A 15,131-nucleotide genomic window follows, 5' to 3' on the forward strand; every position below is an offset into this window, starting at 1 on the left:
GTCTGACTCAGGGTAGGCACGGGCGAAGTGCTCAGCTGACACTAGAGGCCCGCTGTGTGCGGATGGGGCCTGGTGATCACATACCAATGAGACTGGCACCTGGGAAGGCCGCCACACAGAGATGGGGCATTTTCTCACTCGCTTTCTTCTGTGTCACGTAGAAGGACTGTGGCTTCCAGCCTCAGAGCCCAGAGATTTGGAAACTCAGGAGGCTGTCAGCATGGGTCTGGCTGGAATGTTCCAGATTCCCTGGCCCACCCTGCTCCCTCTCTCTCAGTGATGAACTGTTTACGGAGCCTCCCACCGGGCACTTGCAACAGAGAGCCAGGCAGTGGGTGGACCACGGTGTTAGTCCTCGATGCCACCCTGGTTGGCCTCTCCCCCAAAACACAGATTCAGATTAGAGCAGCAGAGGGAACTAATGTTTGCGGAAAGTCAATGAGAAACCAGGTGCCTTCCATGTGCTCTGTTTAATTTAAACTTTGTAAGTGTCTTGAAAGGCAGAGATAATTTGTTCTACTTCACAAATGAAGCAGCTGAGGCCCAGAGAGGTTAAGTAACTTGCTTGAAGTCACGCAGTCAAGATGTACTGATCTCGCACCTACTTAAAAGTCCTTTCTCCTTGAAGCCATATGCTTCAATCCTTTGCTCTTTCCCACTTGCTCTGAGGATAAATACAAACTCCTTGCCATACCTCACATGCTCCAGCACGATCTGACCCTGCCCACACTCCTGTCTTCTAGCTCCCTGTTCCAGCCATCCTGTGGTCCTTTGTACCTGCTGCCCCTTTACTTAGTGTATACTTCCTGCTCCTTCTTACCCAGTTAACTCCCAGTCCTTAGCCCAAAGTCACTTTCTCCAGGATCCTTTCCCTCATTCCCCAGAAACACTCCTGATTTCCTCTATTGTGCCATCCATAGAACTTCCCTGTAATTACTGCTCAGTGGTCTTTCTTCCACCCGGGACCGTAAGTTCCACGAGAGCAGAGGCCGTGACTGTGCCGCTCACCACTGAATTCCTAGGGCCTGGCTCAGTGTCTGGCAGGTGGTATGAAGATACCCTATAAATATTGCTCAATGGAGGAATTAATAGGTGAATGGGTGGGTGAATGGATGGATGGGTAGATGGATGGTTGGGTGGATGGGTGGATAGATGGATGGATGGATGGATGAATGGGTGGTTGGCTGGATGAATTGATAGACAGTTGGATGGGTAGATAATAGATAAATGCATGGATAGATGCATAGATGGGTGGATACATGGATGAGCGGGTGGAGAGATGAATGAGTGGATAGGTGAGTGGGTGGATGGGTAGGTGGATGGATACATGGATGGAAGGGTGGATGGATGATGGATGGACGGCTAGGTAAATGGGTGGGTGGATGAATGGACAGATAACTGGATGAATGATGGATGGATGGGTGTGTGGATGCATCAGTGGATGAGTAGATGGGTGGACAGAAGGGTAGAGATGGTTGAGTAGGTGGATTGTTGGGTAGGTGGATGGAAGGCTGATGGATGGGTGGGTGTGTGGATGATGGATGGATGTGGGTAGGTAGATGGACGGTTGACAGATGGATAGATGGATGGGTGGGTAGGCGGGTGGAAAAATGGATGTGTGGATAGATTGGTGGATAGATCAATGGGTGGATGGACACGGGATGAAGTCATCTCACCTCCTTGAGCCTCGGTTTCCTCCTCTGCAAAATGAGGCTCCCCTCCCCACCCTCTAGAGACATCCACAGGCAAGAGCCTAGGCTGGGGTCTGGCCCACAGCAGCAGTCATAGTTATTCAACACCCACCTCTCCCCGCTCCACTCCCCCACCCTCATCCTTTTTTGCTTTGGCCCCGGTCCTCACGGTATTTGCCAGACGCCAGCCACCCTGTGATGGCGATGGTGATATGCAGCTGCCTGCCTTCTGTCAGAGGCAGAAATGTGAACTCTTCAATGGCCCCGACACGCTTCTTCATCTTGTATCCTAAAGACGTAGATACAAAAATGAGAATGGGATTAGTGAGAGTGGCTCTCTGTGCTCTCAAACTCACAGTGAGTGCCAACTGTTTGCCTTGCCCCTGGAAACATGTCTCATTTTTTAAATCGTTAAAGGTAGGTGCCATTATTGTCTCCGATTACAGCCAAGGGTCAGAGGCTTCCAAAGGCTGGCCAGCTCTAGTGGCAGAGCTGGGGCTGGAACTTGTTGGTCCATTGTGACTCTGTTGGTTCTATGTGTTTTCTCCTGCCCATGCGTGTCATGGGTGTAATATACGCCTCTCAAAAAAGCGGATCAAACTGACGATGATTCTCAACACGGGGAGGGATGGACCCCACCTGAGGAGTGGAACAGGAATCTCTGTGTGTGACTGGGGGCTACTGGCACATATGATCTGGAAAACCCACCCAGGAGACACTGGTAATTCCAGGGTATCCTCATGGCCTCTGAACATGAAGAAGCCCATGTGTTTCCGAGGTGGCCTGCCTGGAAATTTCCTGGATGGAGACCAGCAGGTCCAATCAGACCCTCCTCAGAAAATCTGTACAGGGGCAGGTGCTCACATCCAGCTCTTTTCTGACCCACACTAGGCTCTTGGGGCAGGTCTGTGGGAAGCCTGCTATGGGTTCTGGCGGGGCTGGGACCCAGCGTGAGAAAAGCCGTATCCTCCTCCGTCCCCGGGGGAGCCATCTTGGGTGAGAATCTGGGCATGTTTTGGAACAGCCGGGCCCCCCTGGCTGAAAATCCCCCCTAGGCCACCACCCCTGTGGAGCCTTACCTGTCAGGCCGGCTCCAGCCGCACCAAACAGCGAGGTCAGGACAGCGATGCCGGCCACTGAGCCCAGAGCCGCTGCCCCGGCACTGCCGATGATAGTCGCAGCGCCGGCGGCAACAAGAGGGGCAGCCAGACCCCCGGTGACGCCTGCAAGAACAATCCATGGTTGGTGAAGATGGGAAGATGCGGCCCACTGGGCTCTTCCCCCATCAGCTGCCCAGTGCCTTCCGTGGATGCTTCTAACGCTAATGAATGCGCTTTCTGCTGACAGAGCACCTAGTGCGAGCTGGGGCCACCTCCCAGCTGCCCTCCTTACGCTCTCCTCTCTAGCTTCGAGCCTGGCACCGTCCCTGGCTCCGCACTGGCCCACGTGCCCCCGGCTCAGCCTGGGCTGGCCTTACCGATCACCGTCCCGCCTCCGACAGTTGCCAGGCCTATCAGGAGATAGCGTTTCCATTTCCTCCGGTTTTCCTTCTTCTTCCGGGATGCCTCAGCCGTTCTGGGGGAAAAGAGGTTGGTCGTTAGGGCTGGCTGTGCCCGGGAGCCCGTGAGGCCACCCCGCCCCACTCAGCCCCCAAGACTGGGATCGATGCTGCCATGCAGAGCAAGGTACCAAAGTCACCCTGGGCCCATCGACGGTTTTAAAAAGCTGAAAAGTTTCTACAACCCAGCTGGGAAATCCCAGCGAGCGGGACGTGCTACTTACCCGACGGATCCATCCTAACAGGGTTGCGATTTGAATAACAAAAAGACAAAAAAATAATAGTAATAGCAAGAGCAGCACAAAAAAAATATCTTTGAACAGACGGACCCAGAATGGGTAGCAAATATAATCACAGACTCCTTCACCGCCATCTTCCCATCCCTCCCTGCCCCCCACCATCTGATCCCAGCTCCCTCGGGAAAGGTCTGCCAGTTGGAGACCTTGGCCTTGAGGCAATAGCCAGAATCAGTCAGACTTGACACTTAAAAGCTATCAAGTGGAGCAGAAAGGAGGCACGTGGGGTGAACGGGGTCAGGCGAACGGGAGAATGGCCGCTGTGAGTGTCCCTGAGCCTGGCTCTGGCGTCTGGCGAGCAGCCCTCGCTGCTGTGGGGCAAGAAGGAGGAGGACGAGGGACCAAGGGCAGGTCGGTGAGGTCTTCGCGAGCTCGAACTCTGAGCTGACGGTGGAGTTTGGACAGCAACTCAACGTATGGTGTGATAGCAGACGATAATGATAAAGAGGGAAAATGGTTAATATTTACTGAGGAATTCCTTCTCGCTGGCCACTGTGCTTTGTATTTCACGTGGCTTATCTTATCCTGGAAGCAGGATCATTATTGTCCGAGCTGGGTGCTCAGGATCTGCTATGCCTTCTGGTTCCCTGCCAGCTCACCTCTACAAATTCTTGTCCTACGTCCCTCCTAGGTGTTCAGGACAGCCCTTTGCAGCTACTTCACTACAGGAAGGCAGAAACATGGAAGATAAAAGTCTCCATGCACGGGGCGCCTGGGTGCCTCCGTGGGTCGAGCGTCCAGCTTCAGCTCAGGACGTGATCTCACGGTTCATGAGTTCGAGCCCCATAGAGTTCGGGCTCTGTGCTGTGAGTGCGGAGGCTGCTTCAGATCCTCTGTCCCCCTCTCTCTCCGCCCCTCCCCCACTTGCATTCTCTCTCTCTCTCTCTCTCTCTGTCTCTCTGTCAAAAATAATAAACATTAAAAAAAACATCTCCATGCACACCACAGGTGCTGGTTTCCCAGGGCTGAAATTCATGCCAGCAGACGTGGGATGAGGCGTGAACGCTGTGCACCTAGCCAAGTGGAAGGCAAGGTGGCGACACAGAGTGTGGGTTCTGACATCAGAATTCGACCCTGTGAACTTGACTCTGACCTCTGCGGTGTGGTACTGGAGCACCAGGTTCGATTCTCCCTGCCTGCACTGGCCCTCCCTGCAGAAAGAGGACATCCTTGCCCTGTGGAACTGAGGGGCCCCGTGACCCACTTCAGCCACTGAAACGTAGGCAGGAGGGAGCTGTATCACTTGTGGCACAATCTTTAAGAGTCAGTCAGATGAGTGTCCTGCTCTGCCCTGAATCAGCAACGTTCCAGATGGAAGTCACTCTGTCACCCCAGGCCCAAGACCGCGTGGACTAAAGCCACCGGGGTGTGCAGTGGACAAGTACTGGGAAACAGGACCCACAGCTTTGCTGCTGTCAGCCATCGAGATGTGGAGGTCATTTGTTACTGCAGCAAAACCCAGTCCATCCCGATGGGAGAGCCACTTACTAACTGTTTGCTAAGCACCAGTCTGACCTGCCTCGCCCAAGTGGGGATAATAATAGCACTTAATCCCTGGGGGCGTCATGAGGGTAAGTGAGATCATCCACATCCAGTGGCTGGCATATTGTAATGGGTCGGTATGTTTGCTGCTATTATCGTTCTTTTTATTACCACGACTTATTCCTACACACAAGGCTGGAGATACACTTTGGCCCTTAATTGCTAGCACCATTCCAGGCAAACAGGAAGACTGGGAATGAGCTGCTTTCGGCAGGGTTCAAGGTCTGAGGTAAAAGGCAAGCTGCTGAGGGCGTGCCATAAGATCGCGCACTGCGACAAGCGGCTGGGTCTGTGAATCAGCGGCATCTCGTTTAACCAACTCGGGCTGGGAAACAGTCCAGAAGTTCGGGGCAGAGGTATCTGAGCCCGGCTCTGCCATGATCTCTCTGGGTCAGCCAATGCTTCCGAGCCTCGATTTTCTCCCTTAGGGCCTGGCGATGGGGGGATATGGACAGCACCACCGTAGCGATATATGCAGTATAACCCCGACTGTCTGCCTCCCTCCCTCCCCACCTCTGTGTCCTCCCTCTGCCTTGAGTGAGGGCAGCGTCACCTTTCCGACATGACACCTGGCCCCTGCCTCCTTTCCAGCTTCACTGCTCATTACTTTCTCACACTCTGCCCTCCAAAAACACACTACCTACGCCTCAGTCCCTGTGCTCCTGGGACCTCCACGGTTTCACCTTCTCACCTTCCTTTGACTGGCTAAACATTAGTCACCATTCAAGATGACATCATTCCTCCTCCAGGAAGCCTGCCTGAGCCCTGACTCTGGGGCCCCTAACCCTCTGTCCTCAACATGGAATTCTAGACCATTGTTTTTCAAAGGGTGGGGCTTTGTCTCAACTGCATCACAAGCCCCCAGGGTAGCTGTTAAAAGCACCCACGGCTGGGGGGGGGGGGGCCTGGGTGGCTCAGTTGCTTTAAGCATGGCACTTCGGCTCAGGGCACGATCGCACGGTTCATGAGTTCGTGAGTTCGAACCCCACATCGGGCTGTCTGCAATCGGCACTGTCCCCCCCCTCTCTGCCCCTCTCCTGCTTGCACATATTCTCTCTCTCTTAAAAATAAATAAACGTTAAAAGGAGAAAAGGCACCACTTCCTGGGCCAGAAGCTCTGGGCAGGACGGTAGGAAAGCTGGACCTGGAACAAGCCGTCCAGGGACCCGCTGTATCTTGAGCTGGAGGATTGCACAGATAGGACCTTTCTTGCTCACCACCCTCAGCAGCTTGTCCAGGGCTTGGGACCTGGAAGGTGCTCAGAAAACGTTTCTCGAGCAGGACCTAATCACTCCAACAAGGACTGGACGTAAACGTATCGCTGCAGTATCTATCCCCCGATCACTGCCCACATCTACAAAGCCAGCGCGGCATTTTGGCTAAATATTCAGCCAGAGAATAGGCCAATCACCATCAATAATAAAACTTCTGAGATATTAGGACAAATCTGGAATGTTATAAAATCTCATAAATTTCTACTCCTACATTGTTCCTGCAGTGACATCTCCACATCCATGATACTAGATAATCTTCCCTTTTAGCTGAGTTTACGGAAGGGGAAACTCAGAGCCTAAAGGGAATAAAATAACTAAAAAGCAAATGTGGTTCTTGAAGCTGTTTTATTTCAATGTATGAGTGCTGGTACAATCAGATCAATTTTACAAAGATTAGATGGGTGATACACTCTAATCTCTAGTATTCAGCTTTGTATTATTGTTGGAATGTTCATAAAAATTTGCTGAATCAAAGAGAATACAGTATTTTCCCCAGAGTTATTCAGCTAATTCCCTCTCTAATGTTTACCTGAACTAATCTTATTTAAGTCCCCAGACGTTAATAACTGTTTTGTACGTAAAATGAATAGCCTTCCCAATCATCGTTAATTATCACAGCATTTTACCCCTGCAATTAATTCCATTGTGTGAATTTCAACATCTAAAGCACCACAATGTTGGCTCGGGGTTACGTCTACAATGCTTCCTACATTAGGAAGTGGGAATTCAGATCACAACACTAAATCCAAATGGAACCCTGTCCCCATCACTGACTGCCTACGGGTTAGATACCAGGCCAATCTCTGCCATCCCACCTATGGTCCTGGCCACATTCATGCCTTAGGATGCTAGAAATGACCTTGAGTTGGCTTCCACGTGAGTCTTCCCAGGCCAGAGGCTGAAGCCATAGATAGTGAAGGGCGAGACACCCACACCGCCCGTCTCACGGATCCACAAATAAATGTCGCTCACGGCTATCTCCTCTCCCATGACAGGGTGGTTCTTACCCTTATCACTATCACCACCACCTTCTTGTTGTTTTCTTTTTTAATCACCTTCTCCAGTTCACAGACGGTGAGTTTATTTCTGGGAGGTCTGGAGACACTTTCCTAGTAAACACTCAGAAAGCCCCGTTAAGAATTATCTTTACTGCTTTTTTTCAGAAGGAAGGAAGGAACTGGGGCTTGTCAACCATGAGGTGAGGGATGTACTAAGGGCCGTTCAGAGGGATATGGTAGTTGAGTCTGAGGGCGCCACTGGCCAGTGGTGCAACCTCGGGTGAGGCAGTCAGCCCTCTGACCTTCTGTTTCTTCTTCTGCGAAACCCTCAGGGGCTTGTGTGCCCATCTTGTCCCGCATCTACTAAGGGCTCAGTGAAAGTTAGACGTTGACCATGTCATTCTGATGTGATCAGTATCAGCCTCCAGCAGCACAGCAGCCAATATTTACTGGCACCTACTATGTGCTAGGGCATTCTTCCAAGTTTTTGATATGTAGCCGTTTAATCCTTGCAACAGCCCTATGATGGGGATACTGCCATTACCCCCATGTAGGAGGTGAAGGAAATGAGGCACAGAGAAGGGAGGTCACCAAGCCTGTGGGGGAAGCCTGGATGGCCTCAGGGCTCAGACGGGGACCTGAGAATAGCAATGTGGTACCTTACACCAGAACTAGAGTAGCAAAGGATCGCCTCAGGGTGTCGAGTGATAAGCTCACCTTGCAGAAATGCAAACCTTGGAGCTAAAAGAAACCTGCACAAAATTTGATCTTGTACTTGTGCAGGTGAAAAAAAACTGGTGCTGTTGACCAGAGAGGGAAAGCCACATGCCCAGGGCCACACAGACACTTAACAGAATCACGCTGAGACTAGGCTGAGCCTAGGTCTCCTGGCCCAACAGTTGTTAGCTTCCTCTGGGTCTCAGACCCTTCCGGAGCCCACAGGTAGAACCTGAGAGGTCTCTACGGTCCCTAAATTGGAATTAAGAAAATTACACACGTGGAGTATTTTTTGAGGAAAGGGAATATCAGCAATGATGACTGTACTACAGCAAATGATGATGTTTATCAACTAGTTTACTCCATGCGAAGCCTGCTCAGAGCACTCGTATGAACTCATTTGAGCCCTACGAGAGACCTAGAAGGAGGGTGCTATTATTATCCCCATTTTGCAGAAAAGCAAACTGAAGCCCAGAGAAGTTAAATAATTTCCCCAATGTCACATGCCGAGAAGTGGCCATATTAGAACTTGTTTCACAGGGTCCCTGATCTGGCATTACTAGTATTATCAGAACAAGTCCTCTGGACGATACGTTTTTTCGGATGATAAGATTTCCAAACAAATAGCTAACAAAACCAAATAGCTCTCCCTTCATCTCAAGGCGTGTGTGTGCATGTGTGTGTATGTGTGTGCGTGCGTGGGCGATACATCCAAAGAATCGGGGCGGTGCTTGTGATTATGGGAATTGGCCTGGCTCCGGGTGTTTCTTTACTGACCCAGCTCTGGGAGTCAAAACAAGCCGGTTTTCAGGTGATTTCAACAGATCCAGTTTCCCCCTTTCTCAAGGAACCAACCCCTTCCTGGCAGGAGGGCAGCTCCAGCCCTGAACCTGGCTTCAAAGCTAACTTCCCAGTGGGGTTGAACTGGCTCAACCCGGCTGCTCAAAGATAGCCACGGCGGCCCAGACCAAAAGGACGCTGGAAGACGTGCCTGGTTCAAGGAGCCTGCAATTAGGCTGTGACTGGGATTGGCTTTATTGCTCTGGGATCAGATCCTGCGTGAGGTGTTCCGCAAGGAGCTGAGCTCTGGCCAAGTTACCAGGATACTTTCCCTCTGCACACTCCTGACCACACAGAGATAGCAAAGTCGCTCTGCAGCTGGTAGGTATAGGCGGCCGTGGGGGAAGGGAAGGCCTCATATCTACTGAGCACTTGCTCTGTGCCAGCCCCAGGCCAAGCCCTCTACGGGATCCCATTCGTTTTTCACAGTGACCCTGGGAAGACTCTATCCTTACAGCCATTCTACAGATAAGAATAGTGTGGTTTAGAGACGCGGCGGGGGGGGGGGGGGGGGGGGGGGGGGAGGCGGGAAGCACCTGCCCAAGTTCAAAAAGCAGCTGGGTGTCAGAGGTAGGACTTTAATCTAGGCCACTCCGGCCCATGGACAAGACGTCATGAGAGCCTGAGCGGGGTGTTGGGGCCATCAGTGTTAAAGTTATAGACTCACAGGCCTCAGGAATAATCCATTCGACCCCCATTTCCTACAATTGAGGACTGGGGCCCCCGAGAGGGGAAGTGACTTGGTAAGGCCACACAGCAAGTCAGGGCTGCACTGGGACTCTCGGTCCAGTGCTCCTTCCACTTCAACGGACCATCTCTTAATGGGGTCGTGGGGACAGAAGGGGAACCTCTGTTATCCGAAAAGTACAAGTTCCTGATTCCTGGCAAGTGGAGCTAGGGTCACAGGGCTCCCTTACTCAGATTCCTCCTCTTTGGTTTCCTTCAGGCTCTCAAGGAACGTCTCTTCAAGGAGATCCAGCTCCCCCACGGGCACTTGGAAGAGGGAGGTCATGTGGCAAATGAGGACTCGGGCCCGTGCATCATAACACCCTTGAAAGAGAGACACAAGGGCAGAGAATCAGTTTGGCCTTTAAGCACAGAGACATTAACAGCGGTGTAACGGATAAAACCCACACCCTGGAAACGTCCTACGTGCCCAACCCCAGGGAAGCGGTCCGTTAAACCACAGGACAGACTCCCAGACGGAATAGTGCGCAACAATGAAAACCACTGATCGGGAGTAAGGTGGTCTTTTTCACCAGTCGAATGAGCAAAGATGAGTTTTTTTCCAACCCCAGAGCTGTGAAGAAGGTGGTGAAAACAGGTAGGTGCTCGAGGACATCGCTGCTGGGAGTGTGTGTTGATTTTAACCGCCGAGGGCAGCAATTTGACAATATGGATCAAAACCTGAGCACAGTGCACACCCCCAAAATCGTAGAGACAGAAAGGAGAATGGCTGCCGGGGGCTAGGAGAGGGGACAAGGGGAGTCAGTGCTGATGGGGACAGACTTTCAGTTTTGCAGGATGAAAAGAGCTCTGGAGATGGATGGACGGTGGTGGGACCACAACATGGCGAATTGGGGAATGCTACTGAACCATACACTTAAAAGTGGGTAAAATACTAAAGTATATGTTACGTGTATTTTGCCACAATTAACAAAAAGTAGGTGGGAGGAGGTGTGCATCCCCATTGGCCCAGGAATTCCATTTCTGAAACTCTAAATCTTTTTTTTAAGTGTTTATTTTTGAGAGAGAGACAGAGAGAGAGAGAGAGAGAGAGAGAGAGAGAGAGACAGAGCACGAGTGGGGGAAGGGGCAGAGAGAGAGGGAGATACAGAATCTGAAGCAGACTCCAGGCTCCGAGCTGTCAGCACAGAGCCCGACGCGGGGCTTGAACCACGAACATGATCATGACCTGGGCCAAAGTCAGACGCTCAACCGGCTGAGCCACCCAGGTGCCCCTCTGAAACTCTAAATCTTAAGAAAACAATCCCAGATGTAGAAAACAGTAAGTGAAGGCCCTACTTTACAAGGTGAGAGTGATAACAATCTGGAGACTTCTAACATCAGGGGGTTAGACAGGTAAACCACAGCACGTCCACCCTGTGGAGAATAAGCCATTAAAAAAAAAAAAAAGATTCCTAAGAAGTTTGTAAATCTGAAAAAAATGCTTATGTAATGAAAGAAATTTTCAAATGGAGAGATTTCTTGATAATATGGCATCAGGGCCCAACTGAGGGAAAAAAAAAAAACCAAAAACACTGCATAGGAAAAAGGGAGAGAAATATACCAAATAGGATTTTTTTTCCATCTTTCCAAAATTATCCATAATGAGCTTGGGTTAATTTTCTAATTGGAAAAATTAAGCGATCAAAGGTGGTCTGTCCAAGCTCTATTTATTATAGCCCGGAAGCTTGTAGGAATGCATTAGTATCTGGTTAGGGCAGAGTGGGGGACCTGAGGGTGCCCCATGTCAGAGAGTGACATGGCTCAGCCACCCAAACGAGACCGGGAATACACCCATCCTCCTCCTTCACCCTCACAGCCCAAGGGCCCGGGACCCTTAGTTTATCCAAAAGCAGCTCTAATGCGTCCTTTCCCTGCTTCTCCCCCGCCCCCACCCCATTCCATTGGGAGGGCGGCCTTTCCGACCAGGACAGTCTGGTGGTCCCTGTTCTCTGTAGAGAACCTGGCCACATGGTGAGCTTAGCGGGGCAGCGAGGCCCCTCGGGGTGAGGCATGTCAGCACCTCAAGCCCCCAAACTGCCACCATAGTCTCCTGTCATCCGCTGACACTGGGGCTCTCCTCTGCCTCACCCAACTGGCTCCAAACTCTGGTGGGGACAAGAGGGGTGTTACTCGGACCCCTGAGTGCCACTCCCCCCCACCAAGAGATTCTGGTTCCATAGTGGTGGGACGGGCCCCCGGGGCCTGTCCCTGCAGGTGCACAGCCAGATTTGAGGACCACTGGCCTGGGGGCCGGGAGTCAGAGGCACAGAGCTGCTGTTACTCCTGACTCTGCTCTCGGGTCTCCCTCCCTCAGTCTCCCACTTGCCCTCCTTCATTCTTCCCCAACCCAGAAACAACTCCATGACTGGAGATGGGACCCCAGTCAGGGGTCTCACTCTGCTTTCTTTTTTCTTTGGTGATAATGAAGAAATTGGTCATGACAGAACCAAATCCAAACCCTAACTTGACCTATGAGACCCCCTGGTCAAAGTCCCTGACCTTGCCTTCTAGAATGTTCTTGCTTCAGGGCCTGTGCACTTGCTGTTTCCACTACCTAAAAAGGCTCATTCCTCAGATCTTCATGTCGGGCGTCTCCCTATTCAGGTTTCTGTTTATTTTTTAACGTTTATTTTTGAAAGAGAGAGAGAGTGAGCGAGCACGAGTTGGAGAAAGGTAGAGAGAGAGGGAGACACAGAATCTGAAGCAGGTTCCAGGCTCTGAGCTGTCGGCACAGAGCGCGGGGCTCGAACCCCACAAACTGTGAGATCATGACCTGAGCGGAAGTCGGATGCTTAACCGACTGAGCCACCCGGGCGGCCCTCAGGTCTCTGTTTAAATCCTCCTGCCCAGAGAGGCCTCCCTGACCATCCCTCCAGCACTCTCCACTCCTTTTCCCTGCATTTCGTTCCGCACAGAGCTTCCTACTGTCTCATATATTCATTTACTTGTTTGTCTCTCCTCCCGAAATATAAATGTTATAAGGGTAACCACTGCTCTATCTTTAGTCCTTAGCATAGTGTTTGCCACAAAGAATAAATGTTCAATGAGTAACTTGACAGATCCGGGTAGGGACCCTCTCTGTGTGTCTGGCCCTGGGCAAATAGCACGTCCTCATTCAGGTGGAAAACGGAAGTGGTGAGAGTCACCTCACAAGGTTTTGAGGAGAGGACTCCTGGCCCACGAGCGGCCCCTGATGAATGTCACGGAATTAGACTCCTGCGCTGGGTGTCCGCAGTGTGGGCCATCACATTATACTAAAGTAGCGGTGGCTGGCCTTCAACATGACATAGCTCCCCCCGCAAAGTCCTGAAGTTTCAGCTTCTGTGGAATAGACCAGCTCCTTCCGTGCACTAGGGCACTCAGAGCGAGCCACGATCTGGTAGCCTTTGCCCTGCTGTCCTGGACTGCCTCCTTAGACAAGCAACTGTGTACGTGCTGGGGAACAGACATGTCGTGGCTTGGGATCACTAGGTCAGTTAAAGCCTCACACGGGAGCTCCTCACTTTCTCAAAGGATCAAAGACGACTGCACCCAGGTGATAGTCGAGCTGTGGAAATTAAGCCAGCCTTGGCCATGGGGATTAATTGGTGGCAATCATAATTACCTGCTAATTCATACTCCACTGGTTAAGCCAGCAGTGATTCAGCTTCTGGAATATAGGTTACCAGATGCACAGGAGATTAACCTCCCAAGATATTCTCAGGCACGGGGTTCTGGAACGTCAGCCTCCCGTAAGGGTCACTGGGGGCCAGGCTGCAGGATTTGGGGCTGAGGTTCTTTTAAGGCGGGTGGTGGGCAGTTGGGGAGAGGCAGGAGCCTCCGGCAACCTTGACACTGGGGTTTTCTGGTCTCTGCGGCCAACTTGCCGGGTGGCCCAAGTTCACTGCCCAAGGGCCCGACTATCCTGCTGTGGAGCTCAGGTCAAACGCCTGGGCCTTGTTCCTGGTTTTTCTTGTTGCCCTACCCCGACATCCAGTCCCGCCAGTGCCGTCAGCTGCACCTCCACAATCTATCCCGAGTCTGACCCTGGCACCCGATTCCTACCACCGCCGCCTGCCGCTGCCCCTGTGACCACCTTCCCTCTTCAACTACCAGCCGTCACGCAGGTACTCATCTCACTCTTGCCAGCACTGTACTTGCCACACAGCAGCCAGAAGGGCAAAGTCATACGGCAGATCGCGCTCTCTCCCCAACTAAAAATTCTCCCAGTGCACTCAGAATGAAATCCACACTTCCTCCCCTGGTCCACAAGGCTGTACATTAGCTGGCCCCTAGCCACCCTCCCTCTCCCGCATCACTTTCCACTGATTCCTGTGTCATGCACCAGTATCTGGCCCAACAGGAAGGCAAGCTCTTTCCCACCCCAGGGCCTTTGCGCTTGCTTTTCTAACTCGAAAGCTCCTCTCCCGGAGCTCTGCCAGGCTGGTCCCTTCTCATCACTCAGGTTGCAAATATCACCTCCTTAGAGAAGCCATCAGCCTCTAAAGCACAGCAGCCCGCTTCCGGTCATGCTGTCCCCACCCCCGGTTCCCACCACTGTTGGATCTGTGGATAGAGTTATTGTCTGGCTCTCCCCACCAGAGAGTCAGGCCCACGAGGGCAGAAACCTTGGCTTTGTTCCTTGTCTCCCAGTGCCCTGGACGATGCTCGGCAATTAGTAAGACGTGTTGGCTCATTAACTAACTGAAGCTCTCCCTTGTCTGCCAGGATTCTCTGACATGCCCACTCTTTTCTGCTTCCTACCTCCAGCCGAGACTTATTCCCTGTTTCCAGGACCATCTGAGTCCTGCTTCCCCAGGAGACAAAGGAGACAGCGGGTTTACTGAGTAAGGCCTCTCTCCTCCTCTGGGTAGGGTCATCTCTTACAGTGATGAATTACTCTCGAATGTCAAAGTCTTCACAGCGCCTAGCATACTCTCTCGGACCTGTTTATCACTCAGTTCCTTCCTTAAGTGCTGCCTCCTCTGAGAAGTCCTCCCTGACTCTACTGCTTTCTATCCCTTTATCAGGAGGTATTTTCTTATCACCATTTAAAGCTTAATTTTTAGTTTTATTTATTTATCTATTCATTTTTAAGTTTATTTATTTTGAGAGATGGGGGAGCAGAGAGAGAGGGAGAGAGAGGGAGAGAGAGAGAGAATCCCAAGCAGGCTCCACACCATCAATGCAGAGCCAGGCATGGGGTTCGAACCCACGAACTGTGAGATCATGACCTGAGCTGAAATCAAGAGTTGGAGGCTTAAGCAACTGAGCCACCCGGGCACCCCCTATCTATTTATTTTTTAATGTGCATTTAGTTTGAGAGAAAGAGAGCGCATGCAAGTGCGGGAGGGGTGGAGACAGAGAGAGAATCCCAAGCAGGGGATTCTCTGCTGTCATCACGGAGCCTGACGCGGGGCCCAAACCCACAAACCGTGAGATCATGACATGAGCCGAGATCAAGAGTTGGACGCTCACCGACTAAGCCACCCGGGCGCCCCTAAAAC

The 15,131-nt window shown here is 51.7% G+C and overlaps 1 protein-coding gene across 11 annotated transcripts in view; it reads right to left on the minus strand.

Annotated features, from left to right (window-relative positions):
- Positions 1-15,131, minus strand: part of TMCO4 (transmembrane and coiled-coil domains 4) — a 103,808-nt gene that overhangs the window by 57,403 nt on the left and 31,274 nt on the right. For all 11 annotated transcript variants that reach the window (XR_006206164.1, XR_006206165.1, XR_006206162.1 and 8 more), the window contains exons 7-10: positions 9,834-9,966; positions 3,169-3,266; positions 2,771-2,914; positions 1,861-1,980 (exon numbers count right to left, since the gene is read on the minus strand). Coding sequence is in view for 6 of the 11 variants with exons in the window: in XM_042952248.1 (XP_042808182.1) it covers positions 1,861-1,980; positions 2,771-2,914; positions 3,169-3,266; positions 9,834-9,966 (495 nt within the window). In the remaining 5 variants the exon portion in view is untranslated. The remainder of the gene's footprint in view (positions 1-1,860; positions 1,981-2,770; positions 2,915-3,168; positions 3,267-9,833; positions 9,967-15,131) is intronic.

This window comes from Panthera leo, chromosome C1 (genome assembly GCF_018350215.1).
Source record: "Panthera leo isolate Ple1 chromosome C1, P.leo_Ple1_pat1.1, whole genome shotgun sequence".
Taxonomy (NCBI): domain Eukaryota; kingdom Metazoa; phylum Chordata; class Mammalia; order Carnivora; family Felidae; genus Panthera; species Panthera leo.